This window comes from Hipposideros armiger, unplaced genomic scaffold, assembly GCF_001890085.2.
Source record: "Hipposideros armiger isolate ML-2016 unplaced genomic scaffold, ASM189008v1 scaffold_315, whole genome shotgun sequence".
Classification (NCBI taxonomy): domain Eukaryota; kingdom Metazoa; phylum Chordata; class Mammalia; order Chiroptera; family Hipposideridae; genus Hipposideros; species Hipposideros armiger.
In genome coordinates, this window is record NW_017731665.1 from 110447 (window position 1) to 122986 (window position 12540).

The window sequence follows — 12540 nt, forward strand, 5'->3', positions numbered from 1 at the left end:
CACTTAGCGCTCTCTACCTGCCCTGCCTGCCTCGTGTCTCAGGGCTGCATCCACATCCCCTATCTACAAATCACTCGGGCTTACCTGTAGTGTTGTTATGCATACTGTGTTCTTTCACTCTTTTGTGTCTAGAATGCTCTGCCCCTCCTCCAATATCTGCTTCCAGAGTCACCTTCTCTGGGATGCCACTCTGCCCCACACCAGGGCCTTTCACCACTGGACCACCTTACTGCCTCCTGCTGTCTGCGCTACGATCCATCTCTCTCTTCTACTGAAAGATGGAGCCCCCCTCAATTCACCTGTGTATTGCCCACTGCCTGGCACTTAGTATTCCAATGTAGTATTTGAAATTGAAAAGTGAATATAAACAGTGAAACTGAAAAACTGCAGTGGGGACATAATGTGCACAGGAATATGGACAATCAGGACAGACAATCCACTGGTCATTAAAAATCTGGGGAGGGGCCTCCTCACACCCTGGGCACTGCTCAGGCTGGAGCTCTAGGAGTCAGAGCCTCGGGCCTCGGTCAGCACTGCTACTAGGACAGACTAAGTTAGCTCCCAACAACCGGAAAGCCAGGTTTCAAAATGAGGCCTGGGTGGGAAGTCTGTGTCTTCCACTGCAGCCATCGGCCTGGCTGGAGCTGGGGGTCAGGGCTAAGACAGGGGAGGAAGTGTTTCTCAGCTCTGAATGTACCACCCACATTTCTCAAACACCCAATGGTGCTGAACCCTGTGCTCACCACAGAGCAGAACACAGTGGGCCTCTCCACATATTGGGGTGCCCCTAGGACAGCTTTGGGGGAGGCCGCCACACTGAAGGAGCTCTGAAGCCTCTTTATGGGCCATCACAAAGCAAAGTTTGCAAACGCAGCAATCTCACTGATCACTGGAGAAAAGTCAAGTGCTTGACAATGACCTCTGAAAATATTCCATACCAAAGACTGGCAAGAACATACACAAGGCTTCCCATTTTTTATTTTCAGAAAGTGGTTTCTAGATTTTCTCCTGAAATTTCCCTTTAAATGACACTAGCACTACTCTACCAAATATTCTACCTTTGGTCTCTAAAGATTCACATAAAATGGCTTCTTAAAGACCCCAATGACCAAGTTACTAGAGAGTTTCTAAAAGAATCAAACACCTATCTATCACTGTTAAAATTCAGTAATTGGAGAGCATGTTAGAGAGACATACATTGTGTGAATTAAAGAAGACTCCGTATCGGAAATAACTTCTCACAAAAAAAAAATCCACCAGAGCAATATATTTCCAACATCTTCTCCGACAACCCAATCATAAGGAGGAACTTCCCTGAGCTGAAACTAAATTCCTAAAGTCAGAAAGAAATAGCTATATACTCACGGTTCAGGATCTAAGGTATCATTCTTCTTCTTTTCAAATTGATCCTTTGAAATTGTCCTTGTTTAAAAAAAAAAAAAAAGACAAATGTTATTTAACTGAATTTATCTGTTGAGTAAAAACTATATAGTCTCTAGGATATTATTTTGTGACTAGTTCTTCAAATAAGAAGAAAATGGTGGTCAACTGAAATCTCAAGTAGATGTAATAATGGCATGAACATATAAAATTTAATTCCATAGAAAGCACTATCATTTATTCTCTATCTTTCTTGGAATATTTCCTCCCAACTATCATCACCATGTATTATAAAATTTAATTAAGACTAGTGAAAATATGATGGCAAAATTGTGTTGAGATTCAAACCTGCTCATTTTCAATCAAAACTATATGGTGAGTGGCTACTGAATTTGACTGATATTGGTGTAACCAATTTTGTTAATTACAATATTCCATCAATGAAACAAGGTCAGCATCTGCTTGGGGATATTTCACTCTTAAAGGGCTGAGTATTGGTTTCTACTATCCTTTTGTTATGATCAGTGTATATGTGAATTACTTTCATTTTTCAGTAATGCAAAAGTGATTTGCTGAAAATGAAAGCACACACTTGAAAGGCAAGTGTGGGCGAACTCAGAGAATGAGTGGAGTCGTGAATTACTTCTGATTCACAGAATTATACCATCCAACTATTAATCACCCAACAGGATCAAAGAATTAAAACGACAAGGGGTATAAAAATAAATTGAGTATGTACAATTTCTGTCATTTTGGTTTGTATGTCTTACAAATGGCTATGGTTTTATATTTGAATAAAGTAAACTTGAAGTTGCAGAGTAAGTGTCCTACCCTGCTGTAAGCTGCTTCAGTGGGCAGCCTTCCTGCCTGTGGGGGGACTTGACGCTAGCAGACTTCCCAGGGTGGCCGGAATCATGGCCGAGTCTGGGGAGAAGAGAGCCACAGAACGCTGGGCAGGCATGGTGGCTGGCAGGTTTTTAGATATCTCAGGCATATAAATGAGTTTACCATCCCAATTTGTGGATTTGCTTTTTCTTGCCACATTCTGGACATTTGACCACTCATGGGTAACTCCATCAGAAGACAGACATCAGAAAGGAAAAGGTGGACTGAATGAAGGAATGAATGAGCCAACACAGGCCTGTCTGCGTTGGACCTAGTGAGCCAGAGTCAAGCCTCCAGCAAGCAAGTGGCACATTCACACTCTGGGAGCTCATTAGCTGTGTTCTATTAGCTTTGTAACTTCAAGGATAGAGGTTTCAGTGGAAGATCAACTACATGCTAAAGACGGGTAGGTACATAAGATCCATTTTATGCCACTGCCAGTTCTGTGACATGGGTTACCTGGTTTCTTAGGTGTAACCAAAAATTTATAATTTCCCCAAATGGAGGGTGAGCCACGAGGAAAAAGTGTTTTTAAAGAATGAACAGAGCAAGGTCAACAGAGACCAGTGAACTGTCTGGTAGGGGATACAGCATCACGGTCTTGAATGGAGGGATGGATGTGAAAGTGGCACTGGTGTTCGGCTAAAGCAGCTACATGTTAAAGTATCAATGTGGGCAAAGTTAATATGAGAAAATACACCACACCCAAATCCAAATGGCAGTGGTGTTTCCCTTTTAGTCATGGAGAACAGGCAAAAAAACCAATTAAGAGCCACCCCTAAGAAAAATGACAGGATGGTACTTACGTCTGGGGTTGTGAAGGGTCGTCACCCAGGGTAACATTCTCCCCCTGAATCTCTGTGAAACACTTCTCACAGAAATGATACCTGTCAGCAAGAAGGCCATACTTGGGTGAACTGGTCCATCATAACACACAGCCACCCAAGCAACGAAGCCACCAATCAGAGCAGGGCAGATCACCACGACGAAGGGGGGGCGTTGTTGGTTGATTGATGGGTCAGTGAGGACAATGAGAGGAACAGGGGCAGGTGGGGAAGGGCAGGATTAGAGAACAGGGAAGGGAACAAATAGCACAGACATAGAGGTAAGACGCAAACACCAAGACAACACAGAGCAGAAAGCCAAGGCAAAGCATTGATTAGCATTCGGTCTCATTGCACACATCACAGGCCATCATCACTAACAACGACTGGGCTCGGTCCAGCTCCAAGACGCAAATGTTTGCAAGGAGTTGTTAATACTAGAATTGCAAGGAGCCTAAATTTAGGAGTTTGAATTTTGTTATTACTTAGAGAAAATCAAATATAACTCCAAGGTTTGAGATGGAAAAAAATTTACTCTGAACAAAACAGTCTCATAAAAGGCCTTAAAAAAGCAATTTAAACTGAAATAGCTTTATTTTTCAAAACGGAAAATTTATGCTTGACAGCAATTCAGAGATTTTATTTCTGGTATTTAAGCCAGATCTGTAAAGGTATAAAAATGTTCAGCACCCAGAACACTGGTTTTAATTTTTTTCCTGTTATTTTTCTCATGTGAATCACTTCGTTAATAATTGGGTTACAATACAAATGAAACCAAATCCATATTCTAGACAAACATTTAACAGAAATGCAATCGGGGTCAGACTTTCCAGCCATTTATCAATAAGAATATACAGAGAAAAAACTGTGATATATTGTATAAACAATACAATATATATATAAATCCACGAACAATGTTGAAGACTTTTAAAATTCAATTCTAAGCTTTGATTTAAACTTTTTGGTACTGGGACCAATCATTCATCAATCTGAGATACTCAGTGATTGACTGCTGACTTGGTGACAATCCAAGTTAAGCCAATTTAGAGTTAATCTTTAAGGCACAATCTGCATTTGAGAAATTATCCATAACCCCAATTTCTTGTAAGATAATACAGAGCCTCAGCTCAAGCCATCAAATAAGAGCAATTAAAATAAAAACTATAAATGTTTGGAAAGGACACGGATGAGAAATCAACAAAAACGCAGGCTGATGCTGCATAAAACGAGATGGGCACACAACAATACTGTAAAAATAAACGAGCTGAATGGAGGTGACTGATACAAGCGAAAAGGATGAGTGTAAGGTAGCAACGGCAGCACAGTAAAATGCGGTTTTAGTGCTCAAAACTACATCTACAAGGTGCCAAGAGGATTAGTGTTAAAGACACTATGACAAGACTTGGAGCGCCACACTGAACCCACGGGTGCAGAAGGAGATGCGGCAGCTTGCAGCTTCACTCACGCACGCACACACGGCTACAAACGACTGAGCCTCAGGCAGGCGCTGCCTGGCCAGTTTGTCTTCAGCACTAAAATAGGTCCCCCACAAGTTCTAATTCTAATCTTCATTAAATAAACACATTGAGCATTTTGTCTGCCATATTTCACTGACTAAACACATATAGTATATTTAAGGCATAAAACTTTAGAGCATGCACACATCCCAAGATTATACAATTTTTCAGTTTATCAATGAGGAACATGACAGGCTCCCTATGGGTAACAACTGGATTAATGGAAGTTTCTTGCTGGGAACTGTTTATTTAGGACTAGTTCAATTAATGAATCCTACCAAGATTAAAAACTCTGACCAGGAACAGATTAAACACTGCTGTTTTAAAACAGATATACATATCTATTTTTTTCCTGAATGAACTATACAATGTTCTGGCTTCACTGTTTTGTAAATATTCCTATGGAGCCTTAAAATCACGTAGTAAAAAGAATTTCCATGTGCAGGACGACATGATCATCACCAGCAAGAAAAAAAGAAAGTAAAGAAACTATAAACCAATTTGGTGGCAATCAGGGCAGTATGCAAAAAAGAGATCCCTTCAATGCCAAATATTTCCCTTTTAAAAATAAAACTTAGAATTGAGAGTTCCAGTTCATTTTGTGATTAAACATACAGCCACTGTGGGCTAGCCAGAAGAGAACCATTGAATACATTTTAAAATGAAACTGCCATGATAATTACATGTGAGCCTAAACGGTTTTAAAATTCTGGACAGATTCTTAGCTTTTATTCAAGCAGGACATCAAGTCCAGCAACATCCAGAAAACAAAAAGCATATACCCGTTATTTTCCAATGGAGGAAACTGGCCCAAGACAAAGCACTGATGGCTGAGTGGCTGCACATGGATTGGCCGCAGAAACCTATGTTAAGTGTGTAACTAACTCCAATCCCTGAAGAACCTCGGGATCAGAAACTGGGAGGGACAGAGAATTAATACACACTAGTGGCTGTCCCAAAGCAATGCCAGAGACACTGGAGAATCGAACCCGTTGATGTTTAAGAAGGGAGAGGGAGGGCGCCCAGGGACTCACTCTAATAGCCTTCTGAGAGATGACCATGGCCCAGAGAAGGGAGCATGGTCACCCATCTACTCAAATCAGCTGAAACCACCCTGGCAATCAGTGGGTGACAGATGTTAATGCCAGACTGTCCCCATCTTATTACCTGTCCAAACTTTATTCACCCTGGAAATACAAAATGGTTCAGAAATTCACTGTACCCTCTAAGAGCCTACTTGACACTCTGCTTTGTGTGAAGGAAGCAGTTTGATGAACATGGATTTGTAAAGGAAAAATAGTCTGATGATGATGTACATCTGGGTACCTAAAGTTAACAAATGTAACTGCAAAGTTTACCTGTAAGGGTAATTTACTGTATGGAGTAAATTTTCAAATGCAGATTGTTTTAAGTACCATATCAGTATATATGAATAACTGGAATATCTATAGATAATATCTATCTTATCTATAGATAATAACTGGAAAATCTAAAGAACAGTTTTCTCAACATGAGTTACTCTCAAATTTTTAAAGTACAGAACACAAGTGAAAATGTAACCATATTCTAGTTTATATATTAGTTTCACTTGTTTACGTGATCTCTAGGATTTTCTATTATTCTAAGTGCTCAAACAATTTAGAACTGTAAGTGCCAAAATAATGATTCATAAGAGCATCACAGTGTTCATAAATAGTCAAAGTTGAGAACGAAAATGTAAGCAGTTAAAATGTCCATCATAGAATTAGATCACTGCTTTCTTAGAATTACATGTTAATCTCTTCAAGTTCAGTATTCTAGAAAGCACACCTTGTGAGATTCAGCTGAGAAGCAGTATACCTACACTTTTAAAGTGTATTATTAATAAAACAGAACTCTTGTTTCTATTCTTAATATACATTACTTTTGTTCAGTAAAAATTAAGCTCTATATAGAAACTGGACATTTCAGAACTTTCAAAACAATCCTGTTTGACTCCACCAACAACCTCCTCCTAGGGTTCAGTAGTGTACCCTGATGTTATCAATTCTATTGAACTTTAATTGCTCTCAATTTAAATATGGCCAAAATCTGTGCAAATCAGCAAAGGCAGGGTCCCAAAGGACCCAGGCACAGTGAAATCAATAATGAAAAGGCCACAAGGCTTTAGAGACAGTGGCAAGCCATCTGCTGCCTATTCTTCCTTCTAGGCCCAAACCATGTTGGGCACCCAGTAGTGGGCATTCTTCACGGTATAATTTTAACCTACTCTCTTAAAATTCACAACTTTATTTTGCTTGGCACATAACAGTTTCCAAAGTGAATTCCTAATTCATTATTTCATTGGAGACTGACAGTTAAGGCTGTCAGGGAAGGTGTCACTGTGCCCACATTATGGATAAGTAGGTTAAGCCTGATACATTACGGGATGTGCTGAAGGTGCAGAACTTCCAGAACAACACTTGTCACTGTGGGAGAGACTCCATCAGGAAGAGGCTATGGTATCATTTCAAACTTTGTCTTAAAATGCTTCTCTATTGCTAAGCTAAGACAAAAACTAAATTCCAAATGTTAAAATATTTTTAGCAGCACAGCTGTACAGCTTGCGTTTCCAGTAGAGGTTCCTTTCTAGGGACATCTATCTTTTCTCCTTATACCAGCACTTCACTATATGAAAAGGTACTCGGTAAGTGAGCTAGACAAGGCTTAGAAACTTTTTCTTTAGACATTTTTAGGTTTAGAGTTTTTTTAAAGTAGGATTTTGATGGGAGTCATTAATAATTTGAATATGGTTAGATATTTTTTAAATTAATTAAAAAAACAAAATTAGAATAAATTTCACAATTCCAAATTATTCAGACCTATGCATGTACCTCTGAACAAATAACGAAAGCCCTCTACTTATCTTCTTCAAAATATCAGAACATAGGTAATTACTATAAGCAAACAAGATCAAAATAATCAAAACACCAAACCCTAATGTTGACTTTTAATGTCTGAACCTAAGGTTGAAAAGTAGGCATGAAGCTTCTAGGTCACATAAAGAATCGAGTTCCCAATTCATAAAATGGAGGCAATGTAATTGAAGTTGACCAAGATTTACAACCTGTGCTTCAAGGCACAAAGCCCTCATGCTATTACAGCACATGCCAACTTAAAACAATGGATGCAAATAAGCTTAATTTTAAAAACAACCCCCAAACTACGGAAGTTGTATTTGTGTGGGGAATCAATAACAAAAAATATTATTTACATTCTCCCTCTACTTAAGATAGGAAATTTATTCTTTAGCCATCAACATTTGAAGAGAATGGCAAATATTTCTCAAGCATACCTACCATTCACAAAACCCTGAAATGGCCATCTTATACTAGGGGAGTTTTTCTTCAACTCAATAAAAACACCAGATCTCATTTTTTATTGGGCTAATTAAAAACAAAAAATCTATAGTTTTGATTTTTTTTAATGAATTGGCACTAATGCAAATCTTTCCATCAGACTGTCTAGGCCAAATTATCTAGGCAAATGTTTACACTTGGAATAGTAAAATACAATGTTTCAACTTTATTAACTTGAAAAAAGCATGTCAATGGTTATGAGAGTTAGTCTCAACTCCAGACTCTTTTTTATATGGTTCCTTTTTAGAAAGACCACGACTTAAGAAAGAATATACCTGATCCAAGTAGTGCGCAGTTTTGAGCTTAAATTTTTATACTGTAAAAGCATGCTTTAAAATTAAGAGACCATGGGCCACCTGAGTGACTGAGCAGCACTAAAATTGTGGCCCCTTTCATTGGAACTTCAGGAACAAAATAATGTACCCAGGCTATATAATCAGACAAGCACACCTTGCCCTAAGACCTTCCTTCGCACTGTAATTTAGGAAACTGCTTGGTGCTTACCTATTCTGATAGCTGTAGTAGGCAGCATCACGAGGAATTGTACACAGCTGCTTCCCGTAGCAGCACAAAGTCTGTGGGGAAAACTCATACTGCAAAAACAAAGGAGAAAATATTTAAAAATGTATCCCGTTTAGTGTCATGTAATGTTCTAGTCCACTATGCGGGGTTAGATTCACCTAGTAAATTATTTCTGTTAGTATGCTAGATATTTTCTAACAATTTCCGTAGCTATTTAAAGACATGTTTGGATACAATGTGACAGAATTAGTGTGTTAAGACATTTATTACAGATAGATGAAAGGACACATGGGCAGCCAGAAATGCTTAACCCAAGGCCTTCTCTAATAAGCACCTCTAGCTTTGATCATCCATTACATTGCTTCAGACAATCAATTGTTCTACAAAAGACCAGACTCCAGGTGGGTACTTCCCAGCACACAGGTGTGGCTAAAATGTTGAGTCTATCATACCATCATACTGCTGTACCTTTTCCTGGATTAACCAGGAAAGTTCATTTTCCAGAAAAAGTTCATACTGTACCTTGCGTCCACAGCAATATCCAAGGGACTGCATAACAGGGTCAATTTCTTGTTCAAAGACCTCTGCGAGTTTACTGCAGAACTTATAGACCCGGGACGTCTTGCGATTATAGAGCCAGGCGTTGTTGAACATCAGCCAGACGTCGTCCACATACTGCCAGGGTTCTTGGTACTGCCCTGTGTCCAACTTCCGTTTGATGGTGGAGAGGTCCATGGGGTTCTTCACAATGTCAAAATAATCCTGAAACACAAAATAGTCTCAATCTAGTGGAATCCCCGAATTCCAAATGCCAGCCTTATCTGGCAGCTTTATCTTAAAATAGAAATAGAAGCAGAAAGTACCAGAACTTCTGTTTCTAACAGTAAGAAATGGGAATTGAAAAGAATCGCTGGTCTTCCTCTGATTTTACTATCTAAAATTATAATTAACATTTTCAAGTGTGATCAACTTACTTCAAAGGCAAAGTTAAAGAAAAAAATAAAAAGAGTTGTTTAATAAAAGATGCTTTTAAGTATAAGATTTTAAAAATAAGAATTTTAATGTACTAATTAAAATGGTGACCAAATTTATCAGACAGTATGTTTTCCTAGAGATTCACTCTTGGTCCTAGCAAGCAAAATGAAATTCTAAGACAAACACGAAAACAGCAACACAAACAGGAACACTGCATAATAGAACCTGTTGGGTCACCATGGCCTTTGCAAGACTACCCAGCGATATCAAAGTGAGAGGCCTGTGTTTTATAATTGATGTTCACCTATTCTTTAAACAAAGTCTTACACAAAACACCAAGTATAAAATAAGTCCACAGAGGCTGTGTACCACAGCAAGCGGGCAGTGCCCAGGGCACTCACGCATCCCCCTCCAGGGGCCTTGGGGCTTTACAGAACAGGGAAACACACATTTCAACAAATAAGACAAAGGTATGTTACTGTTTTGTCAGAAGAACTTTTTTTTTTAGTATTAGGAGGAAAATCTTCAAAACAAAGTTGTTATTTTACCCGATTTTAAGAAATAAAACATGAACACTCATGAGTTATACTGGTCAAGTTCTAACATACTTTTACTATATTAACTTACTGGAATTCCTAGGAGCTGGGGATCTACAGGCTGCCGAAAAGGTAAGGACTCTGGATCTTGTCGATACAGCGCTTCTAGGGTTGGCATAAGAGCCTGGCGCAACTCCTCCGGCTTAAAGACTGCAGTTAGAAAACATCAGGAGACAACACTGTTTACAAGGCACTCAGACCCCTCCTCCATGACATTTCAGCTGGAAGCCCAGGCCACTTCTGAGAGGGTCTGAATCATCTCCTTCCCAGCCTTGAAGCTTCCAAGGGCTCTCTTCAGCCAAGCCCACGGGCATTCTAAAGCCAAGTCCATGTACAATTCAGGCTTTCCAAAAACACAATAACACTGAGATTTTTAAAAACTGCATCCATGTCATGAGGCAAAATACCACACTGAGAAGTTTGCTTCTCCAATAAGAGGGTTTCCAAGGTTAAAACTGTTGGAACAAAAATGAAGCCCATTCCCCAATCTGCTTCATTGATCAAATGATGGTAATAAAGTCATCTCACTGGAAGGACCTTTCCTCCTCTGATGAAACTGTCTTGTCTTTGGCTGAAGTAAACTCAGACCACCTGAGACACATGGTTTTATATTATAACCTCACAAATGTGCACAGTAATAGAGCTCTAAGAACAAGTGTTTTTCCCCAAAGCTCTATACCATTCCCTCCCACATTTACCAATGCCCATGTCTTCGACCTCTCAACCATCCCACTTCCTACCACACTTTCTGTTGTCACCAATCCGAGGATAAACACTGGCTGCCATATATATACACGAGATGGTACATTCATACAGAACCCAAGTGAGTTCTAATGACATGGGGAAATGTGCACAACCACCTCTGAAGGCAAGTGGCAGGCCAGTCAGCAGTGCATGTGTTACAACCCAACCTGGCTCACACACATTCCTGGCATAGAAAAATGACCAACCGGAGGCAAATACAGCAGAGCTCTGATGACTTGGGTTATGAGTGACGTGAGATGTCCTCTTCCTGTTTTTTTGTTTTGTTTTGTTTTGTTTTGTATTTTGAAAAGGCTTTCTACAACAGATATGTGGTAATTACACTGTAATTTAAAAATCAGATTAAAATACCATAAACATTTAAAGTTCCACTTGGGAAGTGGCATGCATCAAGTATGCTAAGAAATGAAAACCATGGTGCTGGGAAGTTTCCCAAGTTTATTGCCATTTAGAGCCAAGATACCGCCCAGGTGTCCTGACTGACGTCCTGTGGAAAATGGACATCTGTTTGCTTTAGACCTGGGACAGCTTCTGGAAGTCAGGGAGCACAGGAACATCCCAGTGCAGCGCCCCCCAGTGGACATTGCCTTTGGAAACACATGAATCCCGCTTTCAGCTAACTCCTTTTTCTTCTATTAGGTTCTTACAGAGATGAAGTAGCATTTGGTTTTCTTTGAATTACTCTTTATAAGAAAACAATTCTTTAGTTAATCAGTAGCTTTTTCATTCTTCTAGGCTAGGCGTCAGCAAACTGACCCACAGGCCAAATGTGGCCAGCTGCCCACGTTTGTTAAGGCCTGTGAGCTGAGAATTGATTTTTACATTTTTTTAATGGTTGGGGAAAAAGCAAAGAATAATATTTCATGATACGTGACAATTATATGACATCAAATTTTAGTCTCCAAAAATAAAATTTATTTGGAATGCAGCTGTGCTCATTTGCTGAGATGTTATCTGTGGCAGCTTTCACCCTACAATGCACAGTTGAGTAGTTGCAACAGAGACCTTATGACACATGAAGCCTAAAATATTTACTGTCTGGCTCTTTACAGGGAAAGTTTGCTGACCCTGCTCCAGACCTCATCATCTCCCGAGTGGTATCAAAGTGACATGGTCTCACTTGGGGCTGACTTAGTAAATGGTTCATTTCCTTCACTCCTTCACCACACATTTGTTCAATGCCTATGCCAAGAAAAAAGGATTTTCAAATTCATATCTTTACTATGTTGATATACTAGGACTCCAAATGAGCGGAAGCAGGAGTCAGAACTGTATTTGAAACAAGTTCTCTGCTACTGATGAGTGTGGTCTGGCTTCTCTATACAATCAGCATGGTGCACCACATCAGCGGTGCTCAAAGCATGGTCACGGTCACCATGGAGACCCCGGTCCTGTCTAATATGGTAGCCACCAGCCATGTGTGGCTACATAAAGCTAAATGAATTAATATTAAATAAAATTAAAAATTCACTTCCTCAGGCACACTTGTCCCATTTTAGGTACTTAGATGCCGCACATGATAGGTGACTACCATAATGGAGAGCACAGATATGTAACACTGTCACATGAAGTCCCAGCACTGCTCCATGCCCTTTTGAGGGGTTCTGTGAAACCAAATTTATTCCCATAATGTAAGAAGACTTTCATGAGAACACTAAGTTGTTATGTGCCTTTTGTGCTGTGTTGACCTAGGCACAGATGG

At 39.6% G+C, this 12540-nt stretch overlaps 1 protein-coding gene across 3 annotated transcripts in view; it reads right to left on the minus strand.

Annotated features, from left to right (window-relative positions):
• Nucleotides 1–12540, minus strand: part of CREBBP (CREB binding lysine acetyltransferase) — a 146782-nt gene that overhangs the window by 20198 nt on the left and 114044 nt on the right. For all 3 annotated transcript variants that reach the window (XM_019660332.1, XM_019660330.1, XM_019660331.1), the window contains 5 exons: nucleotides 10108–10226; nucleotides 9028–9267; nucleotides 8488–8576; nucleotides 3072–3152; nucleotides 1366–1422 (listed from right to left, as the gene is read on the minus strand). In XM_019660332.1, the coding sequence (XP_019515877.1) occupies nucleotides 1366–1422; nucleotides 3072–3152; nucleotides 8488–8576; nucleotides 9028–9267; nucleotides 10108–10226 (586 nt within the window). The remainder of the gene's footprint in view (nucleotides 1–1365; nucleotides 1423–3071; nucleotides 3153–8487; nucleotides 8577–9027; nucleotides 9268–10107; nucleotides 10227–12540) is intronic.